At 34.4% G+C, this 23,714-nt stretch overlaps 1 protein-coding gene across 3 annotated transcripts; it reads right to left on the reverse strand.

Annotated features, from left to right (window-relative positions):
- Positions 1-10,036: 10,036 nt before the first annotated feature.
- LOC127797900 (protein PHOSPHATE STARVATION RESPONSE 1) lies at positions 10,037-17,932 on the reverse strand. Of its 3 annotated transcripts, none has more exons than XM_052331096.1 (8): positions 17,622-17,932; positions 13,952-14,666; positions 13,628-13,838; positions 13,456-13,532; positions 13,314-13,353; positions 12,287-12,344; positions 11,171-11,240; positions 10,037-10,795 (listed from the first exon to the last, which is right to left on the reverse strand). In XM_052331096.1, the coding sequence occupies exons 2-8, from the start codon at positions 14,588-14,590 to the stop codon at positions 10,436-10,438; spliced, it is 1,455 nt and encodes a 484-aa protein (XP_052187056.1). In that variant the 5' UTR covers positions 14,591-14,666; positions 17,622-17,932; the 3' UTR covers positions 10,037-10,435. The 3 variants fall into 3 exon arrangements, with proteins under 3 accessions (XP_052187056.1, XP_052187054.1, XP_052187055.1); XM_052331094.1 differs by having other exon boundaries at positions 17,491-17,932; XM_052331095.1 differs by having other exon boundaries at positions 17,430-17,932.
- Positions 17,933-23,714: the final 5,782 nt, after the last annotated feature.

The following is a 23,714-nucleotide window of genomic DNA, read 5'->3' on the forward strand; positions in this document are numbered from 1 at the left end:
TTCACAAACTTTTTGAACCCTCATCCTATAAAGAAGCTATTCTAGATCCTCTTTGGCAACAGGCTATGGCTAATGAACTTTTTGCTCTACATAAAGAGAAACTTGGGACTTGGTTCCACTGTCTCCTGGTAAACATGCTATTGGTTCTCATTGGATTTATAAGATCAAAACCAAATCTGATGGTTTAATTGAATGTTACAAGGCTAGATTGGTTGCTAAGGGGTTTACTTAGCAGTTTGGTATGGATTATGAGGAGACCTTTGCTCCTGTTACTAAGATGACCATTATTTGTACACTTATTGCAGTTGCCTTTGTTCGCCAATGGAGTCTCTCTCAGTTGGATGTTAAAAATACCTTCTTGAATGGGAATCTTCAAGAGGATGTTTATATAGTTCCTCATCCTAGTGTTTCTCATCATCTTGGCTATGTTTGCAAACTCAAGAAAGTACTTTATGGTCTCAAACAGGCACCTCATGCCTGGTTTGAGAGGTTTTCCATTGTTGTTGTCTCTCTTGGGTTTACATCTAGTCATCATGACTCTGCCTTGTTCTTTCAATACATTTCGGCTGGACACATTTTGATTTTATTTTATGTTGAAGACATGCTTATTACTGGTGATAATGGTGATTAGATTGTTGCTTTGAAGTTTGAATTGGCTTGTCGTTTTGAAATGAAGGACTTAGGTCATTTATCTTATATTTTGGGGATCAAAGTTGCTTCTTCTCCTTAGAGGTTATATTCTCTCTCAATCTAAGTATACTACTGATGTTATTGAGCGTGCTCGTCTTACTAATACAAAAACTATTGACACTCTTCTTAAGGCCAATGCTCTATATTCACCTTTTGATGGTGTACTCTTGATTGATCCTACTTTGTATCGCACTGTTATTGGATGTCTGGCTTATCTCACAATTACATGTCCTAGTATTTCTTATGTTGTCCACATTGTTAGTCAGCTTGTTTCAACTCCTAATATAGTTCACTAGGCAACTGTTGTTCATACTTTGCACTATCATCGCGGTACTTGCTTTCAGAGTCTTTTGTTCCCATTGACCTCCCATTTAGAGCTTCGTGCATACTCTGATGCTGATTGGGCTAATAACTCTATTGATCGTAAGTCCACTATTGGCTTTTGTATATTTTTGGCTGATTCTCTTATCTTTTGGAAAAGTAAAAAAATAGACTGTTGTTTCTTGTGCTTCTATTGAGGCGGAGTATCGTGCTATGGCATCCACTACCACTGAGATTGTGTGGTTACGTTGATTACTTGCAGACATGGGTGTTCCTCTTTCCTCTCCAACCCCTATGTATTGTTACAATAAAAGTGCTACTTAGATCTCTCACAACTTTGTGTTCCATGAGCACACGAAGCATATTGAGATTGATTGTCATCTTATTTGCCACCATCTACAACATGGCACTATTTCCTTACCCTTTGTGTTTTCATCATTGCAGCTTGCTGACTTCTTTACAAAGTCTCATCTAGTTCATTTTTTTTGTTTCTTACTTGACAAACTCTCTCTATTTTTTATTATAGCATCATGAGTTTGAGGGGGGATATTAGCGTAATCAGTATTTTATAATAAGGGTAGTTTAGTCTTTTCTTTTGTTTATTGTTTTATATATTCTCTTTGTGTTCTATTATTTTAACCCTAACTTTGGTGGCTCAAAGATAATCGTTGTTCATCTTCTCTTAGTTTGATTTATACATTGGAATCACTTTGATTTAGATTATTCACACCTTTATCATTAGTATCTCATATTGCTAGTCCATTCTTGATTAAAGTCCCCATTTAAGGAATCTAAGGGCTAGGAATAATTTAAGAATTTTTGTACTAAATAATCTCGTCCACACATTTTTAACAACTTGAGAATGATATATCTAACAAGAAATTTAGGGATTCATTTATAATATTATGGAGAGATATGAATGAAGATATCGTGTCATTTATAAATTATAATATGTAAGAGTACATTAAAATGCTTTTTTAGATGTCATCTAAATATAATATTAGGGTATATTACTAACATCTTTGAATCACAGCAAGTCAAATGAATGCATCATGAAACAAAATAATTTATATAATATCATGTGGTGTGTAGGAAGAAGAAAACACAAAAAAAAAAAATAATAATTAAAAAACATGATTACTACATTTTTTTTTTCATTTATCAGGTAAATCACACCAAAAGATGTTAAGAAAAAACCATTTTGCAATATGCATTGCTAATAAGGTTGTTGGCTCAAGTAATAAGGCAACCCAAGAAGGGTTGGTGAATTCGGTTTCTTGAAAATATATATACATTTTTTCATATGGTAGAGTAGATTATGTATGTATTGGGTAAAATACAAAAGTGAAACTGTTAATTATAGACAAACAAGAATTCAAATTGAGAAAATGGTGAAATGAGCTTCACAAAATATTGTAGGATTAAAGTATGTAGTAAAGATGAATAAAAAGAAAATAGTTAAACAAGACGACACAGTATTTATAGTGGTTTTTTAACTTGCCTATGTACACTATCTTATCTCATCATCAAGTATTTTAAATCCACTATCGAAGTGTTTTTTGATGAGGCAAACACTATCCTCTATACAATCACTTTTCAGTGATCTTATGCTTTTTACATAGGCTTAAGCACTGACCTTCTTTATGCTTTTTCATAGATTCAAGCACTAACCTTTATAATGCTTTTTAAAAGGTTGAAGTAATAACCCACAAACAATGCTTTTTAAAGACTGAAGTAATAACCTTACAAGATAGGAAATGAAGTACTAGAGATGTAAACTCTCAATAGTAGAGGTCCTCAAAAAATAAGTTCAATACAGATGGAAGAACACTCTTTGTGGATGAGAAGGATAAGAATCACTAAGGCTTTTGTTCTTTTTTAGCTATTTTCTTGCTTTCTTTTTTTGTTTCTCATCAATCTTTTCATACAATTGATGTGGATATATATATATATATATATAAGCTTTCAATACTTCAGGTTGTAAACATAGCTTACTTTCGGATGATCATAGAGAAATTTTTCTATTTTTGCAAATAAAACATATTAGAATATGTAATCTCCAAGAAATTAAAGGTATATTAAAAGGAAATACATCAGAGATTTAATCTGAGAGCATTAAATATTATTTCAAACTACATTAAATGTGACCCAACAACTATAAATTTCAAAATCTTAAGTTTCATGGGTTGTACTACTAGAGTATTATTTGATATTAGTCGAATAATATCTACAATTAGTTGAGTACAAAGTATAGTTAGTTGAGTACATTCTTAGACCTCTTTTGAATCTAAGCACATTAGTCAAGTATGTCTCCTTATTAGTCGATTACATTTTGAATAGGTCTATGTTATAAATGAAGTTGACTAATATATTGAATTAGTTGAGTACTTTTTTAATAGTTCAAACGAGAGTATAAACCTAAGAATCAAGTCATAATTCATATTAGTCGAGTACAAAATGAAGAGTTCTCTATTTCTTAATAAGAAGTCAACTTCTTTCAATAATTAGTCAAGTAATACTTTGATAGTACAAAATAGGAGTCGACTAATATAATACATTGGTCGAGTACACTTTGATTGCCTCTCAGTTTTTCACATATTTCTTAAGTAATTTGAAGTATTACTTTACCTTTTTCCTAATGCTTTATAATCTTAATTTATTAATGAAATTACTCAACTTGTAAACTTTGATACTCAATTAGGTTTTTAACCTTTTTGATTTCATGCTAATTAAAATACTCAAGCAATACACCTAAATACCTGAGTAATACATTGTCTTTATAACATTTGTCTTAGAATTTGCCTGAGTTACTCGAGTAATATATTTTTATTTGGGAAAATACTTGAATAAGATTTTAACATATATTTGAACCTTTTTCAGGCTCTTCAAGTAATATAAGGGTATTACTCGATTAACACTTCCTTCAACCTTTTAAGTCTTAAGATTTAATAAGATTACTCGAGTAATGATACTTGATACTTGAGGAATGAGTTAAAGATCAAGCTTAATCTATGTTTTACTCAATTGAGACATGTTCAAATTCTTAGGATTTTATTTCAAATCATTCACGTGTGTCCTAAAATATGTTCTAACACTATCTAGTTCAATTTTACTTTCAAGCTTATGAATACTTAGAATAAACCTAGAGTAACCTTTGAGAGTTCATTTAAACACTTAAACCATGTTAGGTGAAGAATCAAAATCACTCTAATGAGGAGTTGTGCAATTGATTCAATTAGAAACATATATATATATATACTTTATTTTCATTACTATTAAAAAAAATGTTGAAATCCTACTTTTAACAACAAAGGAGTTCAAAAACACTTAGGAAGGAATAACATACATTTATATTTATATATTAAAAAATAAAAGGAAACACAAAAGAAACCTTATTCAAATATAAGATCTCTCTCTCTCTCTCTCTCTCTATATATATATATATATAAATCTATCTTAACTAACACATAAATTTATTTATTTCTCTTTTTTTTTTCTTCCTACTTAGATCCTTAGAATGTATTAGGTGGAGCATTATTTGAAAAGCCTAAACAAATAAATATATGGGTTTTAATAACTTAGTAAGTTGGTCATTAGTGTGTACATATATTTATACTTATGTACTTGTCATGGTGTGGAAGAGCTAATAGTGAATAACTTATTTTTATTTTCAAGGTTATTGGTCACCCCATCATATATTTTGTTTATAAAATATATTATGACCAGAGATAAGAAAATCTTCAAATTTACATAATGTTGTAAAATTTGGAGCAATCACATTTTATTAAATTATGCTATGCTTAAATACATGAGTTTACAACTAAAATCCAGAAATAAAGGCAACAAACTTCCTAAACTTTAGCTACTAACGTTAACAGCCAGTAGATAACAGAAAGTGAGAAACAAATCTCCTAAAAACTTGGTCAAAGAGCATCTATTGCACTGAATACCAATTACTGCTCTTAAAATGTGATCTTGAAGACACCTGGCACTAAAACATGAGCTTGTAGCCTCAGTTTTACATGCAGCCACCTCTGTTATCCATGTCAGCATCCATATCAGCAATCTTGCAGCTACTGATGCACACATTCAACACTCCTCCTTGCATCAGTGGGTGAAGATTCCAAGTTTCTCTCTTAAAAACTCAAACTTGCTTCTAGAAAGAGCTTTAGTGAAGATATCTGTTAGCTGGTTTTCAGTCTTACAATACTTCAAACACACTGTACCATCCTTTTGAACATCTCTAAGAAAGAACAATTTTATATTGAAATGCTTTGTTTTTCCATGAAAAACTGGATTGTTAGAGATGGCGATGGCTGCCTGGTTGTCCACCATCACCTCTGTTCTCATCCCTTGCTCCAAGTGCAAATCAATTAGAATTTTTTGTAGCCATAAGGCCTGATTAACAGCTGTTGTGGCTACTATAAACTCTGCTTCAGCTGTTGATTGTGCAACAATTTCTTGTTTTTTTGAACACCAAGAGAATACACCTGATCCAAAACTGAAACAGTAGCCTGTGGTACTTTTCATGTCATCTAAAGACCCTGCCCAATCACTGTCAGAGTAACCTTGCAGCTTGAAACTCTGACATGTACTGAACTTGATACCATAACTTAAGGTTCCCTTGACATACCTTAGAACCCTTTTTGCTGCTTTAAATTGACTTTCACTTGCACAATTCAAGATCCTTGATAGTACACTTACAGCATGCAAGATATCTGGTCTTATTGCTATGAAATACATTAAGCAGCCAATTAAACTTTTGTAAAGAGTTTCATCTGCTTGTTCAGCTCCATCATCCTTACACAACTTCTCCTTTTGACACATTGGAGTATTCATGCTTTTACAATTTTCCATGTTGAATTTCTTTAGGATCTCTTTTGCATACTTCTTTTGACAGATGAAAATTTCATTCTTTTCATGCTTAATCTCTATTCCAAGGAAGTAAGTCATTTCTCCCAAGTCAGTCATCTCAAAGACTTGCATCATGTCTTCTTTAAACTACTGTACAAGTTCAGTATTGTTACCTATAACTAGGAGATCATCAACATATAAAGAGATCACGATAAAATTAGCTTGATCACCTTTGATATACAAAGTTGATTCACTAAGGCTTTTAACAAAGCCTAAGTCCAACAGATGCTCATCAATCCTGTTGTACCAAGCCCTTGGGGCCTGTTTTAAACCATACAAAGCCTTCTTCAATAGATAAATCTTGTACTCATGTCCTTTCACAGCAAAACCTTCAGGTTGATCTACATAGATTTCTTCCTCTAGAAATCCATTTAGAAATGTTGATTTCACATCAAGTTGGTAGATTGTCCATCCCTTTTGTGCTGCAATGGCTAACAACAACCTGATTGTGTCTAACCTTGCAACAGGAGCAAATATATCAAAAAAATCCACACCAAAAACTTAAGCATACCCTTTTACCACTAGCCTTGCTTTGTGCTTGTTAATTGAGTCATCTACGATTAGCTTTGTTCTAAACACCCACTTGACTCCAATCACCTTTTGGTGTTCAAGCCTTTCAACAAGTTTCCAGGTTTGATTTTTTTCAATCATGTAGAGCTCCTCCTGCATTGCAGCCCTCCATTTGTGATCCTTTTTAGCTTCCTAATACCCTGTAGGTTCAAGAATTGCAACATTGCATCTCTAATAAATATCAGAGAGCAATCTAGTTCCTCTTATAAGAGGATCATCAACTAACTCATCTTGATTTTGTAAAGGATCAACAATCAGTTTCTTTTCTGCATCTTTCCAGCTCCATTGCTCATTCTCCATAAATTGCACATCCCTACTTATCAGAATTTTCCTCGTGTGAGGTTGGAAAACTCTGTAAGCCTTGGATATTAAGTTATATCCCACAAAGATGCCAGGCTCAGCTTTCTTGTCTAGCTTATCTCTTTTAATCTGTGGCACATGAGTAAAACACAAGCATCCAAACACTTTAAAATTTTGCAAAGAGGGCTTGTAACCATACCAGGAGGAGTCTTCTCATTTACAGCTTTGGTAGGAAGTCTGTTTAGCAGAAATACTACAGTGTTTGCAGCCTCTGCCCAATACTCCTTAGGCAATGCTTTTTCATAGAGCATGCACTGGACCATTTCCACAATTGTTCTGTTCTTCCTCTCACTCACTCCATTTTGCTGTGGAGTGTATGGTGCAGTGAGTTGATGCTCAATGCCTGTTTCATTACAAAACAAGTTAAATTGTTCTGAAGTATATTCTTTTCCATTGTTAGACCTTAGAACTTGAATCTTGCAACCACTTTGGTTCTCAATCCATTGCTTGAATTTAAAAAAAACTCTTACAACTTCTGACTTAAACCTGAGAAAATAAATCCAACACATTCGAGTGAAGTCATCAATGAAAACTATGTAATATTTACTCCTTTTAAGTGAAGGAGTTCTCTGAGGTCCAACCAGATTAGTGTGGATGAGTTTTAGCTTCTCAGTTACCCTCCAAATTGACTGTGAGAAGGATAATCTTGTTTGCTTGCCCAACTGACAAGCCTTGCAATTCAGCACATTAGCTTCAAGATGAGGCAATCCCTAAACCAATTGCTTCCTTTGCATAGACAAGATTGTTGTATGATGAAAATGACCTAACCTCTTGTGCCAGATCTCTGTATTGTTTACAGTTACTGGATAAGCTACTTGTTCCTCCTTCATTGGATCAAGTGAGAAACTTTTACCTCTCATTTTGATTATGAAAACTTCCTTATCATTGGCATCCTTGATCAAACATTGCTTATTTTCAAAGATGACTTTAAATCCCTTCTCAACTAATTGTCCCACACTTAGCAAGTTTTGATCAATATCAGGTACATACAAAACATCAGAAATTAATTTTGTACCTGTGCAACTTTCAATGGCTATAGTTCCCTTTTCTTTAATAGTAATGAGTTCACCATTTTCGATTCTGACTTTACTGGTAGTTGACTTGCTTAGTTCCTGAAACAGCTCCTCATCATTTGTCATGTGATTAGTACAACCACTGTCTACCAACCAACTTTCTTCAAAACTGACAGTGGAAAAACATGTAGCTACAAACAATTGTTCCTACTCTTGCTCTTGTTGATCTACTACTTGTGCACCTGCCTGCTGCTGTTGAGTTTTGTTCTTGCAGATCTTAGCAATATGACCTAATTGCTGGCACTTATGGCACTTCACATCAGGTCTCCTCTAACACTTAAAAGGAGAATGACCTTTTTTTCCACAGTGCTGGCATAGAGGATAATTTGATTTGTTTGCTCCCACAGGTGTGATTGAATTGCAAGGCTGATCAACACTTCCTTTCTTCCCCTGCTTCTTCTTGCCCTTGATCTGTAATTTGGCCTGTAAAGCCCCTTCAACAGCTCATTCTTGCCTCATAAGTCTTCTCTGCTCTTGTTCCTGAAGAGCATTCAACAATTCTGCCAAAGAGATGCTAGACAAATCCTTTGAGTTCTCCAAAGCAGAACTTGTTGATTCAAAACGTTCTAGAAGAGTAACCAGAATCTTTTGAACTATTCTAGAGTCAAGAAACTCACCACCAAGTATCCTTACCTTATTTGCTATGCAAAGAAGCTTATCGGAATACTCTTTCACAATTTCTGAGTCTTTCATTCTTTGCATCTCAAACTCTCTAATTAGATTCACCATTTGCATCCCTTTGATCTTCTCATTTCCCTCATACTTTTTCTTGAGAAAATCCCAAATTGCCTTTGCTGACTTGAGAGTCATAATCCTGGTAAAGATAGTTGATGAAATTGCTGTAAAAAGGCAGACTTTTCCCTTGGATTTCTTTTGCTTCTTCTCTTTGTGATTTCCGATCTGTGCCATTGTTGGATTCTCTGGTAAAGGTGGAACTTCGTAGTCCTCTTCCACTGTTTCCCAACGATCATTGGCTTCCAAGTAGGCTTCCATCCTCACTGCCCACATTTGATAGTTTTCTCCGTGTCGAACACAGGAGGTGCTGTAGCTGTAAAGGATGTCTCAGATTGCATTTTTACACTCACAAGGTCCCTCAAGATATGACGGCTCTGATACCAATTTGTTGTAAAATTTGGAGCAATCATATTTTATTGAATTATGCTCTGTTTAAATACATGAGTTTGCAACTAAAATCCAGAAATAAAGGCAACAAACTTTCTAAACTTTAGCTACTAACGTGTTAACCAGTAGATAACAGAAAATGAGAAACAAATCTCCTAAAAACTTGGTCAAAGAGCATCTACTGCACTGAATACCAGTTACAGCCCTTAAAACGTGATCTTGAAGACACCTGGCACTAAAACATGAGCTTGCAGCCTCAGTTTTACATGCAGCCACCTCTGCTAGCCATGTCAGCATCCATATCAGCAATCTTGCAGCTACCGATGCACACATTCAACACATAAATATCAAGACAATTTAATGTTGCAAAATATAAACTTCAAAAGTCATTTCTGATTAAATAATAACATAAATAGCAAAACATAACTTTGAATGATAGAAACATAATAACAGCTTATGAGAAACATTGTTTCTATTGACAGAGACTTACCTCTCTTCTAGAACCTGTACATGTGTTTAGGTGACCAAATAGGATAGACCACCTGCCTGCCTTCTTTAATTTTTCTTCTTCTTTCTTTCTTTTTATTTTTTAATTGTAAAACAATTCTATCTATATCGTATTAAATGCACCCTCCCATTTGTGTTTTATAAGATAAAGAAAAGCAGAATGTATTTGAGCAGTGTCTGAGTCACCTTTTATCCTTTATATCATAATTGCAATTGCACTTGAACTGTATCTTTCATGCTACCACGTACATATATCTATATATTTAAATAATTTTTTTTTAGGGATTATATATTCTCTCTAGTAAGTCTTGAGATGGGCGAGATTTCTTTTGTTGGGGCTCATTGACAACATGGAGATGCATGTCTGACTATAAATCTGGGGTTCATGGGCAGAAAATGGATATCATTGGAACATCTTTTGATGCTAATTAATCTCAGTATAACCATAACAGTGAGTTGCTGCTGTGTCCATATTAGAATGGGAAAGCTTAAAGTTCATGGGCATTCAATATTCCCAGAAATGCTCTGCACTTGACAAAGATCATCCTGTAACAAAGATACTGTCCTTCCAGTATTGAGTAAGACAAACAATACTTGTCATTCACATTCAACATCCTTAGAAAGGAAAAACAAAAGCATACCTATTTGCTAACCGTGTAAAATACTACTCTGGGACACACACAAGTTCGATTCATTTCTCCACTTGAAATTCTACTTAATTCATCCTTGCTCATAATGACAATTCAACTAAAAGAAATGAGCAAATCTGGACATCAGGGTTCCAAAGCTCTTTAATGGGGTTCAGATTTATGGCTATCCTACTCAGAGAGCCAGATTTTTTCAAGTATCAGTATTCTCCTATCAGACACTTGGATGAATTATTCATCTGCTTTTGCGCGCTTTGAGGGTTGGGAACTAGCCCCGCCGGCATTTGCCTCGAGTTCCTCAGAATCTTCACTGTCAGGCACCTTTTGTTTTTCTCCCAACTTCCGAGAAACTTGGATCGATGCTGTGGTGACATCAGCTCTGGCATTTTGATTCTCTCTTTCATCCAACTGTGTGGTTCCTGAGTCATTTTTGGAAGGGGAGCCCGGGATTGCATGCGCCGTGTTGCAACAAGGGTTTTCCAGGACTTCTGATGAGGTCTTAAGCTTGTCGCCTGCTTTGTATTGCTTCTCAAACATCATCTGGAGGTACTTCCCTTGCTCTTCTATTCGCAGCTGTAAATTTCTTTGAATCTGCAGCAATGATGTTCAATATTTATCAACAATAGATGAGGATTACAGCAAACCATATTCCACACAGTAAGCAGTGGAATTTGAACAGCAAGTCTATGGTATTTTAGGTAAGTCCAAATGATTATTTATTTGTTTATTATTTTGCCGGGTAAAAAGTCTAAAATCATTTTCTATTCAGCTTGAACAACTGGTGCTTTAGGCATGCAACAAAATGATACAACCAGGCGGTAGCATTTAAATAGAGAACAATCAAAAATTCAGAAGTTCCATTTCTGGTAAACTGTGACGAGGATGAAAATTGAGTAATAAAACAAAATGAAACCCATGAGCAAAAAAAAAAAAAAACGAAACCCATTTTGAGAAACAAATCCATACCTCTAACTGCTCATGGAGGCGCTTCTGGACTTCCATCTGTAAGCGTAATGCTTCAGTGATATCAATACTCCTGCTCACACAAAAGCTAGATCTCAGAATAATGGCAATCCAGCAACTGATATGTAAGGTACAACATAAAAATTTATCTAGAAGCCAATCATCAAGAGTTAGAAGCTACAGCACATTAAAAAGGAGCAATTTTTCCAAGATCATACAAACAAAATTGCAAAATAATACAGATGCATATGGTTCCACATCGCTACAAGTCAAACAGAGTACCAGTTTTTCTTGTATGTTCCCAATCTAAAGCCATTTTTGCCATTTAGACTTAATTATTTCTAGTATGAAAGGAGTAAACAAACAGTCAACTCAACAAGTGAAACAGTTGAACTTGTGGTAAAAGAAAGATTTAGCTAGAAGGCTCATCATCCTCGGTGACTTGGCTATGGGTTGGCTGAGGTAAACCTCTAAGCATCAAATTTTCATTTCAAATGCAGGAGTGAGATGAAAAATATTCATAATGTTGATATTTCAAGACTTGAGAGAATATGATAATCACTTATCTTTTTCCCATCTTCATGCAAAATATTCATAATATTGATATTTCAAGACTTGAGAGAATATCATAATCATTTTTCTTCCCTCCCTCCCTCTTTTGTGCTAAATGATTCAAATATGATAAATCATTTAGTACCAGGATTACACAGAAATTCATCATGAAATTATTGATATAACTTAAAAATACCAATGACAACAGAAATTGCAAATTTGTAGGCATATGACATCAAGATGGACCGCCTAACTAGTAAAAGTTGCAGACCATGCACACATTCGTATCCACGGAAAATTGTATGCTACCTCTTAGTCATCATTAATAACTCACGAGAAATATTTTCATTCTAGATTGACATGTACTGATTACTACTTAGATAAAAGCATGTTAAAAGTTAATATGAAAGCAAAAATAAGTGAAGTATTTGAAACACAAAAGAACCACAACAAACATTCAACAAGCAAATGCTTTCAGAGACTTGAAAGCAATCTCTTATTGTAAAAGAAGAAATGGATGTTTTGCATTATTAATATGTAAAGATTCCTCCAAGCCAACCAACATACGTTTTTAAGTCCAGAGACGTCAATTCGTCAATAGGAGTCAACTTTTTCTCTGAGGATCCTGCAAAGCAAAATAGAGACGAGCTTTATAAGCTACTACTTCATTCTTACACTGTCACACAATAGACAAGCTTTTTAAGCTGCTAGCGATATTCTTAAACTTCCCATATTAAGGGCCCCTAACAGTAGGATGCAGTACAATGAAGCAAAGAAAGACCCACCCCCTCCCCCCCCCCCCCCCCCCCAAAAAAAAAAAAAAAAAAAGAAAAGAAAAGATTAAGAGATCAAAATTTGAAACCCAAAAAAGAAATAGCAATCATCTGTGTGGGAGGCAAGGACTTGAGTGTGCTAGAAATGAATACCAATAATATAGACCATGATCAACAGAAATACAACATAACAAATTCTTTTTTCTCTTCTTTTCTTCTCTTTTTGATTAGTATAAGAAGTTAGCTTATTAGAATCTACATGACAGAGCAACTTCCAGAAATAGAAAGTTAACTTGGATAAAAAAGAAGAAGAAGAATCACAAAAACTTTTTTTCTGCCAATAGGCAGCTCTAGAAACTAGAAGTGAACCAAAAAGGTCATGGATATTATAAACAGGCACTTATACAGTTAATAATTCAAAGGCAATAGAGTTTGAAGATTGAACACCTTATAGCTGCAAAAAGGAACTAACAGAGAGGTAGGCAGAGGATAGGGATATAAAGTTTTTCACATAAGAAACCAGTAACAGACAAAAGAAGTAGTTTAAACAACCTTGACCAACGTCATAGCTGAAGCATGCAAAAATTGATCATTTATTCCAAATTTACTCTTCTGAAAAGCAAAGGTATTATACTTCTATTCTGTTTTAGGCTGGACTTGATGATTCATTCACATCATGCTGTGCTCTCTAAAGAAGCACACATCTTAATTGAGGTTGTACACAACTCATTGAAGAAAAGGAATTGCAGGTGCACAGAACAAGGCTGATAGAACATAACTAAGTACACAAAGAGGAGTATCAGGAGGATATTCTTATTTACCTTCTCTTGACTCTGGTCTATATCTTGCTGTTCTATATTTCTGTAGTCAGAAGAAAATATATCTTGTGATTGAATCAAGCAAAAACAAGAAGCCAAAATCTATGGCAAATTAACATTAAGATAAAAAAATAAAGGCACCTACCTGCAAGTGGCTCTTCACATGGTAGATTGTCAAACTTTCAACTTTCATTAGCTTCAATACGCCCTTAGGAGTAGCTTCTGTAATTCAGATGAACAGGTTAGTACAAATGCTTGCCGATATAGACATGTGCCCAATGAGGCTAAGAAGGGTAAAGGTGAGAAAAGCTACACACTTTCACTACCACCAAGCTTATTGACTGCTTCAACAAAGGCCTCATGAAGTTCCGGAGTCCAACGCATGCGTGGTTTGGTTGGCGGACCACTTGCTGAGGATGTGGAGTTAGGAGCAGCACAAGACTCACCAGATGAAGCTGGAATCTGCTGTAGTGCTTGAGGATGTGGTGCTGAAAAACTTGTTAATGGTTTTTCCAGATGATATGCCATCTATGGTGGCAAAAAGGAAAAGTTAAGAACTTGAAAAATAAGGAACTCAAAAGGAAGTAAGAAAGTGAAATGATATCTTAACAATCTTGTGTTCATGGTAGGAAGGCACTGACCTTTGGTCCTGGGCATTCAACATTGCTATCAGCAAAAATTTCGTTCCAGTTAGATGTCAAGGAATCATCATCATTAATTAGCTGGTCTGCCCAGTCCTGCCAGTTATTCCGTTTACTAGGGTCTTCGGCTGGCATTCTACAGCCAACACTGTTGCTGTTACCTGTCTGACTATTCTGAATAGGACTATTTACATGATAGTCCAAGAAATTTGGAAGGGGATCTGTACACCAGGAATCATTGCTGCTAGGTGCTGTAGATTGGAGCATCCTAGAATCACAAAGATTTAGCGGCATTGATGCCCCACCATTTAATGACTGAGAAATAAAAGGAGACTTTCCCAAATGCCTTTCAGAAGGTCCAATGGAAGAAAAATGAAGACTGTTTGAGAATCCTGGCGTAGATGAAAACATTGGACCAACAACCCCACTGTTGGAGGGTAAAGAAGTATGAAGAGCCAAAGGGCTTGCATTAAGTTCCCTCTCCATAGAAACCTGTTGGGAGTTGGGCAACTTTTGACATTTCTCTTCCAACCCAGGGGGGAGAACGGGCAAGGATGATGATAGAGCTCCAGAAGCTCCAATATTGCTCAATTGTCCTGCACTTGATCTTTGAATAGATAAAGCAGGGCGTGCTTCCATTTTTTCCACACTTGGACCAATCAGCACATGTATTCAGTCAACCAGGCTTACACTCTATGAGGGTAATACTTCAAAGCTACAGCATGAAGAAAGGTAAATCAAAGTACTGCTTCTTCAAAGATTGGAAACAAAAAAAGTGATACAGGAGGAAAAAATTGAAATACGAACACAAAAAGACTTTCATTGGAATTATAATTAAAAATTATCTCCAAGAGTACCAAAGGCATAGGATTTTACGGTGTGGATTACTGTGCTTTGAGGCAGTTTTAAAGCTTTGGATCAATTTAGCTAAGACCGAGATAGATAATTGCAAAGGAAGAGGAAAGGGGTGGCTAATCCTAAAATGTTGGCAGGTTTAAGGGATAGATTTGGATTCTTCCTTGGGGTTGTCCTTCAAAGCTGAGGATGTTGAGAATGTATTCAACAGACTTGAGAAGAGGTTCACCTATTAAATGAGGGCCCATCTCCCTAAGTAGGGCTATATAATCAAATTGCACCTTCTAAATTCTCCCTACATATGTCACCTTTCTATTTTTTCTTTTGCCTAAGAAAATGTCACCTCTCTGTTTACCAACATATGTCTGTGGCTAACAGTATTTGAGAAGTTTCAGATGGCTTTCCTGTAGGGTACTGGAGAAGTTTAAATGCCATTGAATTTGCAGAGGTTTTAATTGGTTGTTTCAGGGGTAGCCTTGCAATTTGGAGGCTTTAACTTTTCAATAAAGCCCTCCTGGTTAACTGGTTTTGGAGGTGTTCTATGGACAGTGATGGCCTTTGGGAGAAGGTCATTACTCATAATTATAGTTTTCAGCTGGTTGTGTGGTTACAAGTAGTATTACGGTCCTTGGATCTTTGTTGAAAAAGGACCTCCATTGTGCCCTTTACCAAGCTCCAACCTCCCTACCACCACTCTTCCTCTTTCTCTCTTAGGAGACTTCTGTAGCTCTCCCCTTGTTTCCAGAGATCCTATGCCATGCTTGGCGTCTATCATGATTCCTGAAGGTGTTTCTCTGCCCGCTTACTTCCAACCAATCTACTCTATTTATGTCCTAAAATAAACCCTCAGAGCTTAATGAAATTGAAATTTGAAGCATTAGCAGATAAAAACATAGTGTTCCACATAAGGCAGATAATCATTACAAGGACATGGTTGTAAACTTTACCTAACTTGTGTGTGACCATTGCTACTCCATTATGAGTATGACAAAATGGACTTGCGTTATACGGCACTTTCTGACAGTGAAAGGATACAATAGACTACACAAGAATTTTCATGGAACATCTACAACAATATAGCACCAATTACATTGGCAATAAAGTAGAAAACAAGGGTCTATTTGATATTTAATAAAAAATAAATCCTAATTGGTACAACTACAATAGCCTAATAGTTTATTTATTTTTGAAAGACCTTCAAGTATAAATTAGTGTGTCAAACAATTTTTGGTACTCAGCTTATCTTGTAATATAAATCGGCCTCGGTTTTTATAAGAAAAGAACACCAATGTCTATCCACAAAGAACCATACTTTAATTATTGATATGAACTTTATTAGAACTGATATTGAACAAAATCCAAATACTGAAGGCAGATATGGGCACATGATTTACGCCAGAAAAATATGAACTCTTACTATAGACACAGTTAGTATGACTACAACATAACTAAGATAATAGACTACTGTGCTATAAACTCACAATTCTTCCATTGTCTCCTTAAATAATAGAAGTCACTCTGAAGAAGCTGCAGGCAATTTGCAATGTACATATCTTAAAAAATCATCAATTGGTGCCTTCTTCATAGCCTTACAGTTTAACTACTTTTTCTTCAACTAGCTAATCCTCAATATATTGCAAGAGTTTTCTAAAGAACTCTTTATTACTGCAGAAAGAAGAGGGAAATATTCCAAATTTCCAAAATTCCCCCAATTTGGGAAACACCAAAACTATCATTACCAAAACCCATCTGCACCTTGGAACAACTTTAACCAAGTGAGTCAGCATGTGACCCTCATGGCCACATTCATACATATGTCGTGTCATGTCATGTTTCCAATTTCTGGATTCTCCCTGCAGGTACTAAACAAAGTGAAACTTTTGGCAAATGAAACTGTCCTAGTTAAATCAAATTTAAATAGGAGGAAGATTAGTGATGACAACAACTGCAAGCATTGCCGTGAAGAAGCAGAGTCTATTTTACATTGACAAAAGGGTTGTCTTTTTGCTGGCTCCTATAGGGGGAGAGTTCCATTTCATGTAATAAGGTCTGCTCAGGATTTTCCTATGTGAGCAATGGATATGTTAGAAAAAAAAAAGAACTCCATTCATGATTGATATTTGAACATATCAATGCTATGGCAGCCTTTGAAGGCAATGTAATTTGCCAGGGACTCGGGGACTATTTGATATTCAGTTGGAAGGTGATTTTCTCCTGCTGATTAAAGCTAATAAGGGTTAGGACTATAATCTTCCTAAAACATTAAAAACCTTATAGGTTTTTGTTTGTTTCCCTTGAAATCAAATGACTCCTTTTCTAACTAAAGCATCTAGTGAGTTTGATTCTCAGTAAACACATATAAAGCAACTTCCTCCTAAGTATCTTTCTGCTGCGGAGGCTTCCAGAAATTGGCACCTTTTGACCATTCCCATCACAAGTAAATCAAAAGCTAAAAAATAAAAAAATAAAAAACTCAAGAATTATGGTTTCAGGAGCATCTCAGTGCTCCAAACCATCAAAGAACATCTACAGCGATCATTCTAACACTAATAAACTCAAAGATAGCAAAGCACCAAAATTTCAGCTCCCAAATTCAATGGTTGCATAAGCGCCAAATACTTACTCGTAATAACACATCAATCGTCATGAACATGCACGCAGATAAAAGAGTGAGAAAGGGGTACCCTAATGCACTGGCAAGCCATCGGGTTTTTGAGATTAAGAGTAACAAACGACGTGCAATCCAAATTCTGCTCTGTCGACAAAGCAAAGCAAAATCAAACCCAATCGCGTGATGGGTGTCCAAAATTCTCACCGAGAACCAAAGAAAGCTCAGAGCACGAGAACCGAAAACTGGGAAGGCTCCGAATCGAACCAAAAACTGGATGATTTCGGGGCTGATCTCTTGCGGCAAACTTGACCAGTATTATGATGTGAATGATGCTCAATTACAATCATACGGACATAATATTTTTCTACCCGCACGGCTGGGCTTTCAGGGTTCTTCCGTCACCGGAGCAGGGAACGGCGGGGAGAGGCGGGTCTCAGCCTGCAAAATGGGTCGGGGCCACCATTTAGCTCTGCGGCCGTCATATGCTTGGGTGACTGTCACATGTGTGGTGTCATTTCTCTCTCATTTTTTTTATGGGAATGGGATAATTAAACAAATGCACTTAAATTTTGTTACATTATTCGCCTTTTATTAAATTTACACTTCCATCATGATTTAATACCCTAAACCCTTTAAATCTTAAATTCTAAATACAGCTATATTTGTCTCTCTCTCTCTCTCTTAAGTTATCACTTGACACCATTTTTCTTCACTTAAAAGACTAAGTTTGATAATTTTATTTTTAATTAAATTTAATAATAAAATTGTACGTAATTATTTAATATTAATTAAGATATCATGATTATTTTATTTTTCTTGCCTGTAAATATAGTTTCTGTTGTTAAAAAATAATATAAAATAGAGTTTTTAATAAAAATAAATTAAATAACTCAAATTATAAATTTTAAGAGAGTTTAATAAATTTTAACGAATCTTGAACCAAGTTATAATGTGTTAGCTGTTACGTGGGTGTGATTGGATGATAAAAGATTGTGTCAATTGCGTAAACACAGTTAGAATATCTTGAAATTATATGATTATTACTTATAAAAATATCAATTGAACACTTATGAGTGATATTTAGTGTAATATTTTTTTATTAATATATTATAATATGTATTTAATTAATATAAATATATACAATATATTAACACAAAAATGTCACAACAAATATTACTTCTCAATGTTAAAATAGCATTTTTGTTTTATTTTATATAATATTAGTTGTGTATTCTTCTTTCAACTGCTAGTTCACATTATAAGTGAACATTCTTTTTGTCTTTTAGAGTAAGACATTTATGTGGTTTTTGAAAATTTTATGTGGACACGTGTCATGATGGTATTAAGATCACACTTTGATTAGTAGCTAGGGTAGTGAGTTGATTAATTAAGCTTAGGTTTAACTATTTTAGGAGCTTTTAAGTTGTGGAGATTTAAATGTTAAATAAGGGATTTTGATGGCTTGATTAGTTAACCACAACTTCCTTGAGATAATTTAATTCTTTTAGGGGCAAAAAGGGTATTTTGCCTCACCCACCAAATGTGCTACAAAAAGTATAAATTAGCATTGCAGTGGAAGAGGAGTCAGCGGTATGGAGGAATCTATTCTCTTATATAAATAAATAAATAAATAAATATTAAGTTGTCTAAAATTAATAACTAAACAGCGGATCGCAGTGACGATTCTTAGATTTGCATTCCAATTTCTTCCTAATGTTACTCAATTTAATTATCATTTAAACCTTAATTTGACTCCGCTTTATATTAATAAGTTTTACAAATAATCATTATAAATTAACGTAAATTCATAATAATTTTATTCAAATTTATAATAATTCTATTTAAAATTAATAATAATTTATAACAGTGATTAAATTTATTGATATTTTTAAATAGAATTATTATGAATTTGTGTATGTCTAGTTAATTTGTGAGAATTATTTATTATTTTTTTATTACATTTCCCATTATATTAAATTTGTTTATAAGCCAATCCTAGAGTGACATATTGTCCCTTTATTTTGAGAAAGTGCCATGTGTCGCAAACACTTTGGTCGTCTAAGGAATAGCTCCTAAATAGTTTGGGAATCAATGTCTAGGTACCATCCAATACCATACTTGGAAGTCACATCATAAAGGGGGTCTCAACAAAAATCACACTAGAGCCACTCTATGTCAACCTATAAAAACACTAACTTTCATGAGAGGTAAGGGGCTAAAAACACTAATTTACTCTATATTTTTACTTGTTTTTGATATACTCAACCATTGGGTAGACTTTAGGAGACAAAAACCTTATGTTTGCAAGAGTGTAATGTGTGATATTTTGATTTAGTGGAAAAGTGCTAGGTGTCACCAATGCTTTGGTTCCAGATGAACGACTCTCGAAACGGTTTAGAAATCGTTAACTAGGTACCATCAGAGATCATACCTATAAATCATATCATAGAAAGAGTCTCAATGGAAATCACACTCAAATCATTCAAGATCGGGCTATATAAGTACTAACTTATAGGTGAAATTGAAAGATATGGTTGTCAAATCTCTAATTTTTTAGAGTGATGAAGGATGGGAATATAGGTGTTCTCCATTTGAGTTGTTACTTAAACAAAGTAAAGTGGGTATTATGCAAAGATTTTCTTGTTCACATACCCCTCAATAGAATAGAGTTGTGAAAATGAAAGATCTTCATCAATCTCTTAAGGAATCTAGTTTGGCTTTATTTTTTCGCAATAACTGTCCTTGAGTGTTATGATTTTGGATCGAAAACAAATCATAAATAAATCATCAACCACAAAAACGAACACATAATTTAACGTGAAAAAATCACAAGTAGAAAGAACAAAATATCATTGTGATGATATCGATACAATAATAGTGATACATTTGCAATAATTCCAATGTATTGGTTACTTATTTATAGATTTACCACTCATCTATATATGTATACAAAAAGAGATTTAAAAAAATCTATACTCTAATCAGAATATGAGCAATGAAAAAGATAAATTTTCAATTGTAAATGTATCCCAATTACAATGAAATTTGACGTCCCAATCATAATTAAAGTTGAAGTCTCAATAACAGTCAAATTTGAATTTTAAGTCACAATTATAACACTAAGTATTTGTGGATGAATGTTTTTATGACTATTGTCTTTCTCATGAATTGGCCGCCCTCCAAGACTCTCCCTAATAAGTCTCATTTTGAGGAATTATATGGATTTCCTTCGAATTACACTTTTTTGCAGGTCTTTGATTATGAGTTAAGATTCTAACCTTTGATGCATGGAAACGTCAAAACGATGCTATTTTAGCATTTTCAAAATATTTCACATGTTGAAATGCCAAGAAAAACCAAAAACTTATTTTCGGGTCATTTCATAATATTAGAAAATTATTAAAAACTCATTTTCAATTTAGAAATGCGTTTCGTATCTCAAAGACCATGTTAGAGACTATTTTCGTCTCTAACTAAAAACTTTTAGCCTTAATATGTTCTTCCTCCCTTCTTTTGTGAAAAGTTGAAAGCTCTTGAGTTCTCTTTAGTGCAATTGTCGTTATCCTTACATTTTCTCAATCTTGTCGTGGTTTCATCATTCTATTCACTATGGTCATCCTTCCATCTTCTCAATCTCATCATAGTTCTACCGTTCTACCCACTGCTACTATCATTTTGTCTTCCCGATCTCGTTGTGGTTTTACTGTTATGTTATTTTGTCCATCTTCGACCGACGACTGCAACTCCAAGCACTTTGACTGGGGATAAACAACTATCTATCTTCTCATCTATATGTATATATATTACTATTCTTAACTTTATTTGAGTAAATTGTGAATGTATTATGTATATATATTTTGTGAATGCATGCATATATAAAACTATGATTTTATGAATTTATGTATATATATATATGTAAAGAAAGAGAATGATGATGGAGTGCAGAAGCTTTCATAAATTATATTATATTTACTTATTTTATTTCCTTGGATTTATTATTTATTTTTAATTATTAAGTCATGTTTCATGGATAATAGGACTTGTGTTTATGTTTGTTTGAATGGATGACGGAATTATACTTATATTTGATTGAATAACTTTTTTTTTTATGATTTTCTATATTAAAATTATATTTACAAATGACCCCTATATTTTTTTTATTTACGTATTTTTCCCACATTTTATTAATTCTATTTTTTTTTTTTTTGGAATATGAGGTTTTTCCATTTCTATCTCATATCATATCTATTTCTCATTTCTATTTCTTTGCAACCTAAGGGCTAACAACACTAATCTACTCATTACTCTGTCCTTTTGTGCACCTTTGAAATATTGAATATTAATTTAATCGTCAAAGTATACCTCAACGAACAAATACCCTATGCTTGCAAGTGTCCAATGTGTGATGTTTTGACATATTGCAAAAGCGTTCCATGCCACCAATGCTTAAAATGGTTTGGAAATTGTTGACTAGGTACCATTCAAGACTATATCCAGAATACACATCACATGAGAACTCTCAGTGAAAATCACACTCAAGCCATTCAAGATCAAGCTACATAAGCATTAACTTACAGGGGAAGTAAGGGGCTAACAACACTAATCTACTCATTATCCTATCATTTTCCCCACATTTGAAATATTAAATACTAATTTAATCGTCAGAGTATACCTCGATGGACAAAAGCACTATACTCAAAGAGTCCAATCTGTGATGTTTTGACTTATTGGGAAAGTGCCACGTGTCACCAACATTTTAGTTGCCAAAGAAATAACCCCTAGAATGGTTTGGAAATTGATGACTAGGCACCATCCGAGACCATACCCAGAAGTCACATCACAAAGGGAGTCTTAGCAAAAATCAAGCTCGGGCCATTTAAGATTGGGCTACATAAGCACTAACTTATAGGGGAGGCAAAGGGTTAACAACACTAATATACTTGTTACTTCATCCTTTTGCTCTTTTTTGAAATATTAAATACTAATTTAACTATTGGAGTTACCTCAGGAGGACAAAAGCCCTATTCCTGTAAGAGTCCAACATGTGATATTCTAACTTATTGGGAAAGTGCCACATGTTACCAATGATTTGGTTGCCAAAGGAATGGCCCCAGAATGTTTTGGAAATCACTACCTAGGTACCATCCAAGACCATTCCTAGAACTCACATCACAAAATGAGTCTCAATGAAAATCACACTGTGGTCATTCAAGATTGGGCTACATAGGCACTAACTTACAAGGGAGGTAAAAGGATAACAACACTAATCTACTTGTTCCTCTGTCTTGTTGCTTGCTTTGAAATATTGAATATTAATTTAATTGTCAGAGTATACCTCAAGGGACAAAAGCCTTATACTTGTAGGAGTCTAACATGTGATGTTCCAACTTATTGGGAAAGTGCAATGGTCACCAACGATCTATTACACTAAATAGCTTGGAAATCACCAACTAGGTACCATCTTAGACCATATCCAGAAGTTACATCATAAAGGGAGTCTCAGCAAAAATCATATTCAAGGCATTCAAGATCGGGCACACTAATCTACTTGTTACTTTGTCCTTTTGCTTGCTTTTTAAATGTTAAATACTAATTTAATTGTTATAGCATACCTCAAAGTATAAAAATGCTATACTTGTTGGAGTCCAACTTGTGATGTTCCAATCTATTAGGAAAGTTGTAATACCCCGTTTCGGCATAAGGTGGCCGCAATTTAGATGAGTTTAAAATATCGAAAAATTAGTTTGATAGTAGTTATAAGTACCGAATCAACTGCAGGGAGTGTCTCAGAGTAAAATTATCTAAGGAAAATGATATGGTCTCGTTGATCGTTTCGAGATAGGATTTATGGTATCGAAAGAAATCGGATCGGAAACAGTTTTCAGTACAGCTAAAATACAACGGTTATTTAGGCTGCAAAAATCGAATTGTCGCAGGAGACTCCTAGAAAATCAACGGAACCCTAGGGGAGCTCCGATTTTGCGTAAGGATCAACCCTTCAATGGTTTTGAGATGAAACGATGGCCCGGTGAAGACACTAGGGCGAAATCGTCATTTTCAACTAAGATTTGGATTATTAATTATGAATTTTCAATATTGTAATGCAAATTAATTTGAGGTTTAAGGCCATAGTTGCAATTAGGGAATTATAATAGTGTAATAGGGATGAAATTTGGGATTTAATGTATAATTTTTAAATTAATTATATAATTTTTATATATTAATGTAGTATATAATTATATATATGTATGTACGTAGTAGGCACATGTAGCAGACGCCTCTGCAATTCTAAACCCA

This window comes from Diospyros lotus, chromosome 3 (assembly GCF_014633365.1).
Source record: "Diospyros lotus cultivar Yz01 chromosome 3, ASM1463336v1, whole genome shotgun sequence".
In the NCBI taxonomy this organism is placed as follows: domain Eukaryota; kingdom Viridiplantae; phylum Streptophyta; class Magnoliopsida; order Ericales; family Ebenaceae; genus Diospyros; species Diospyros lotus.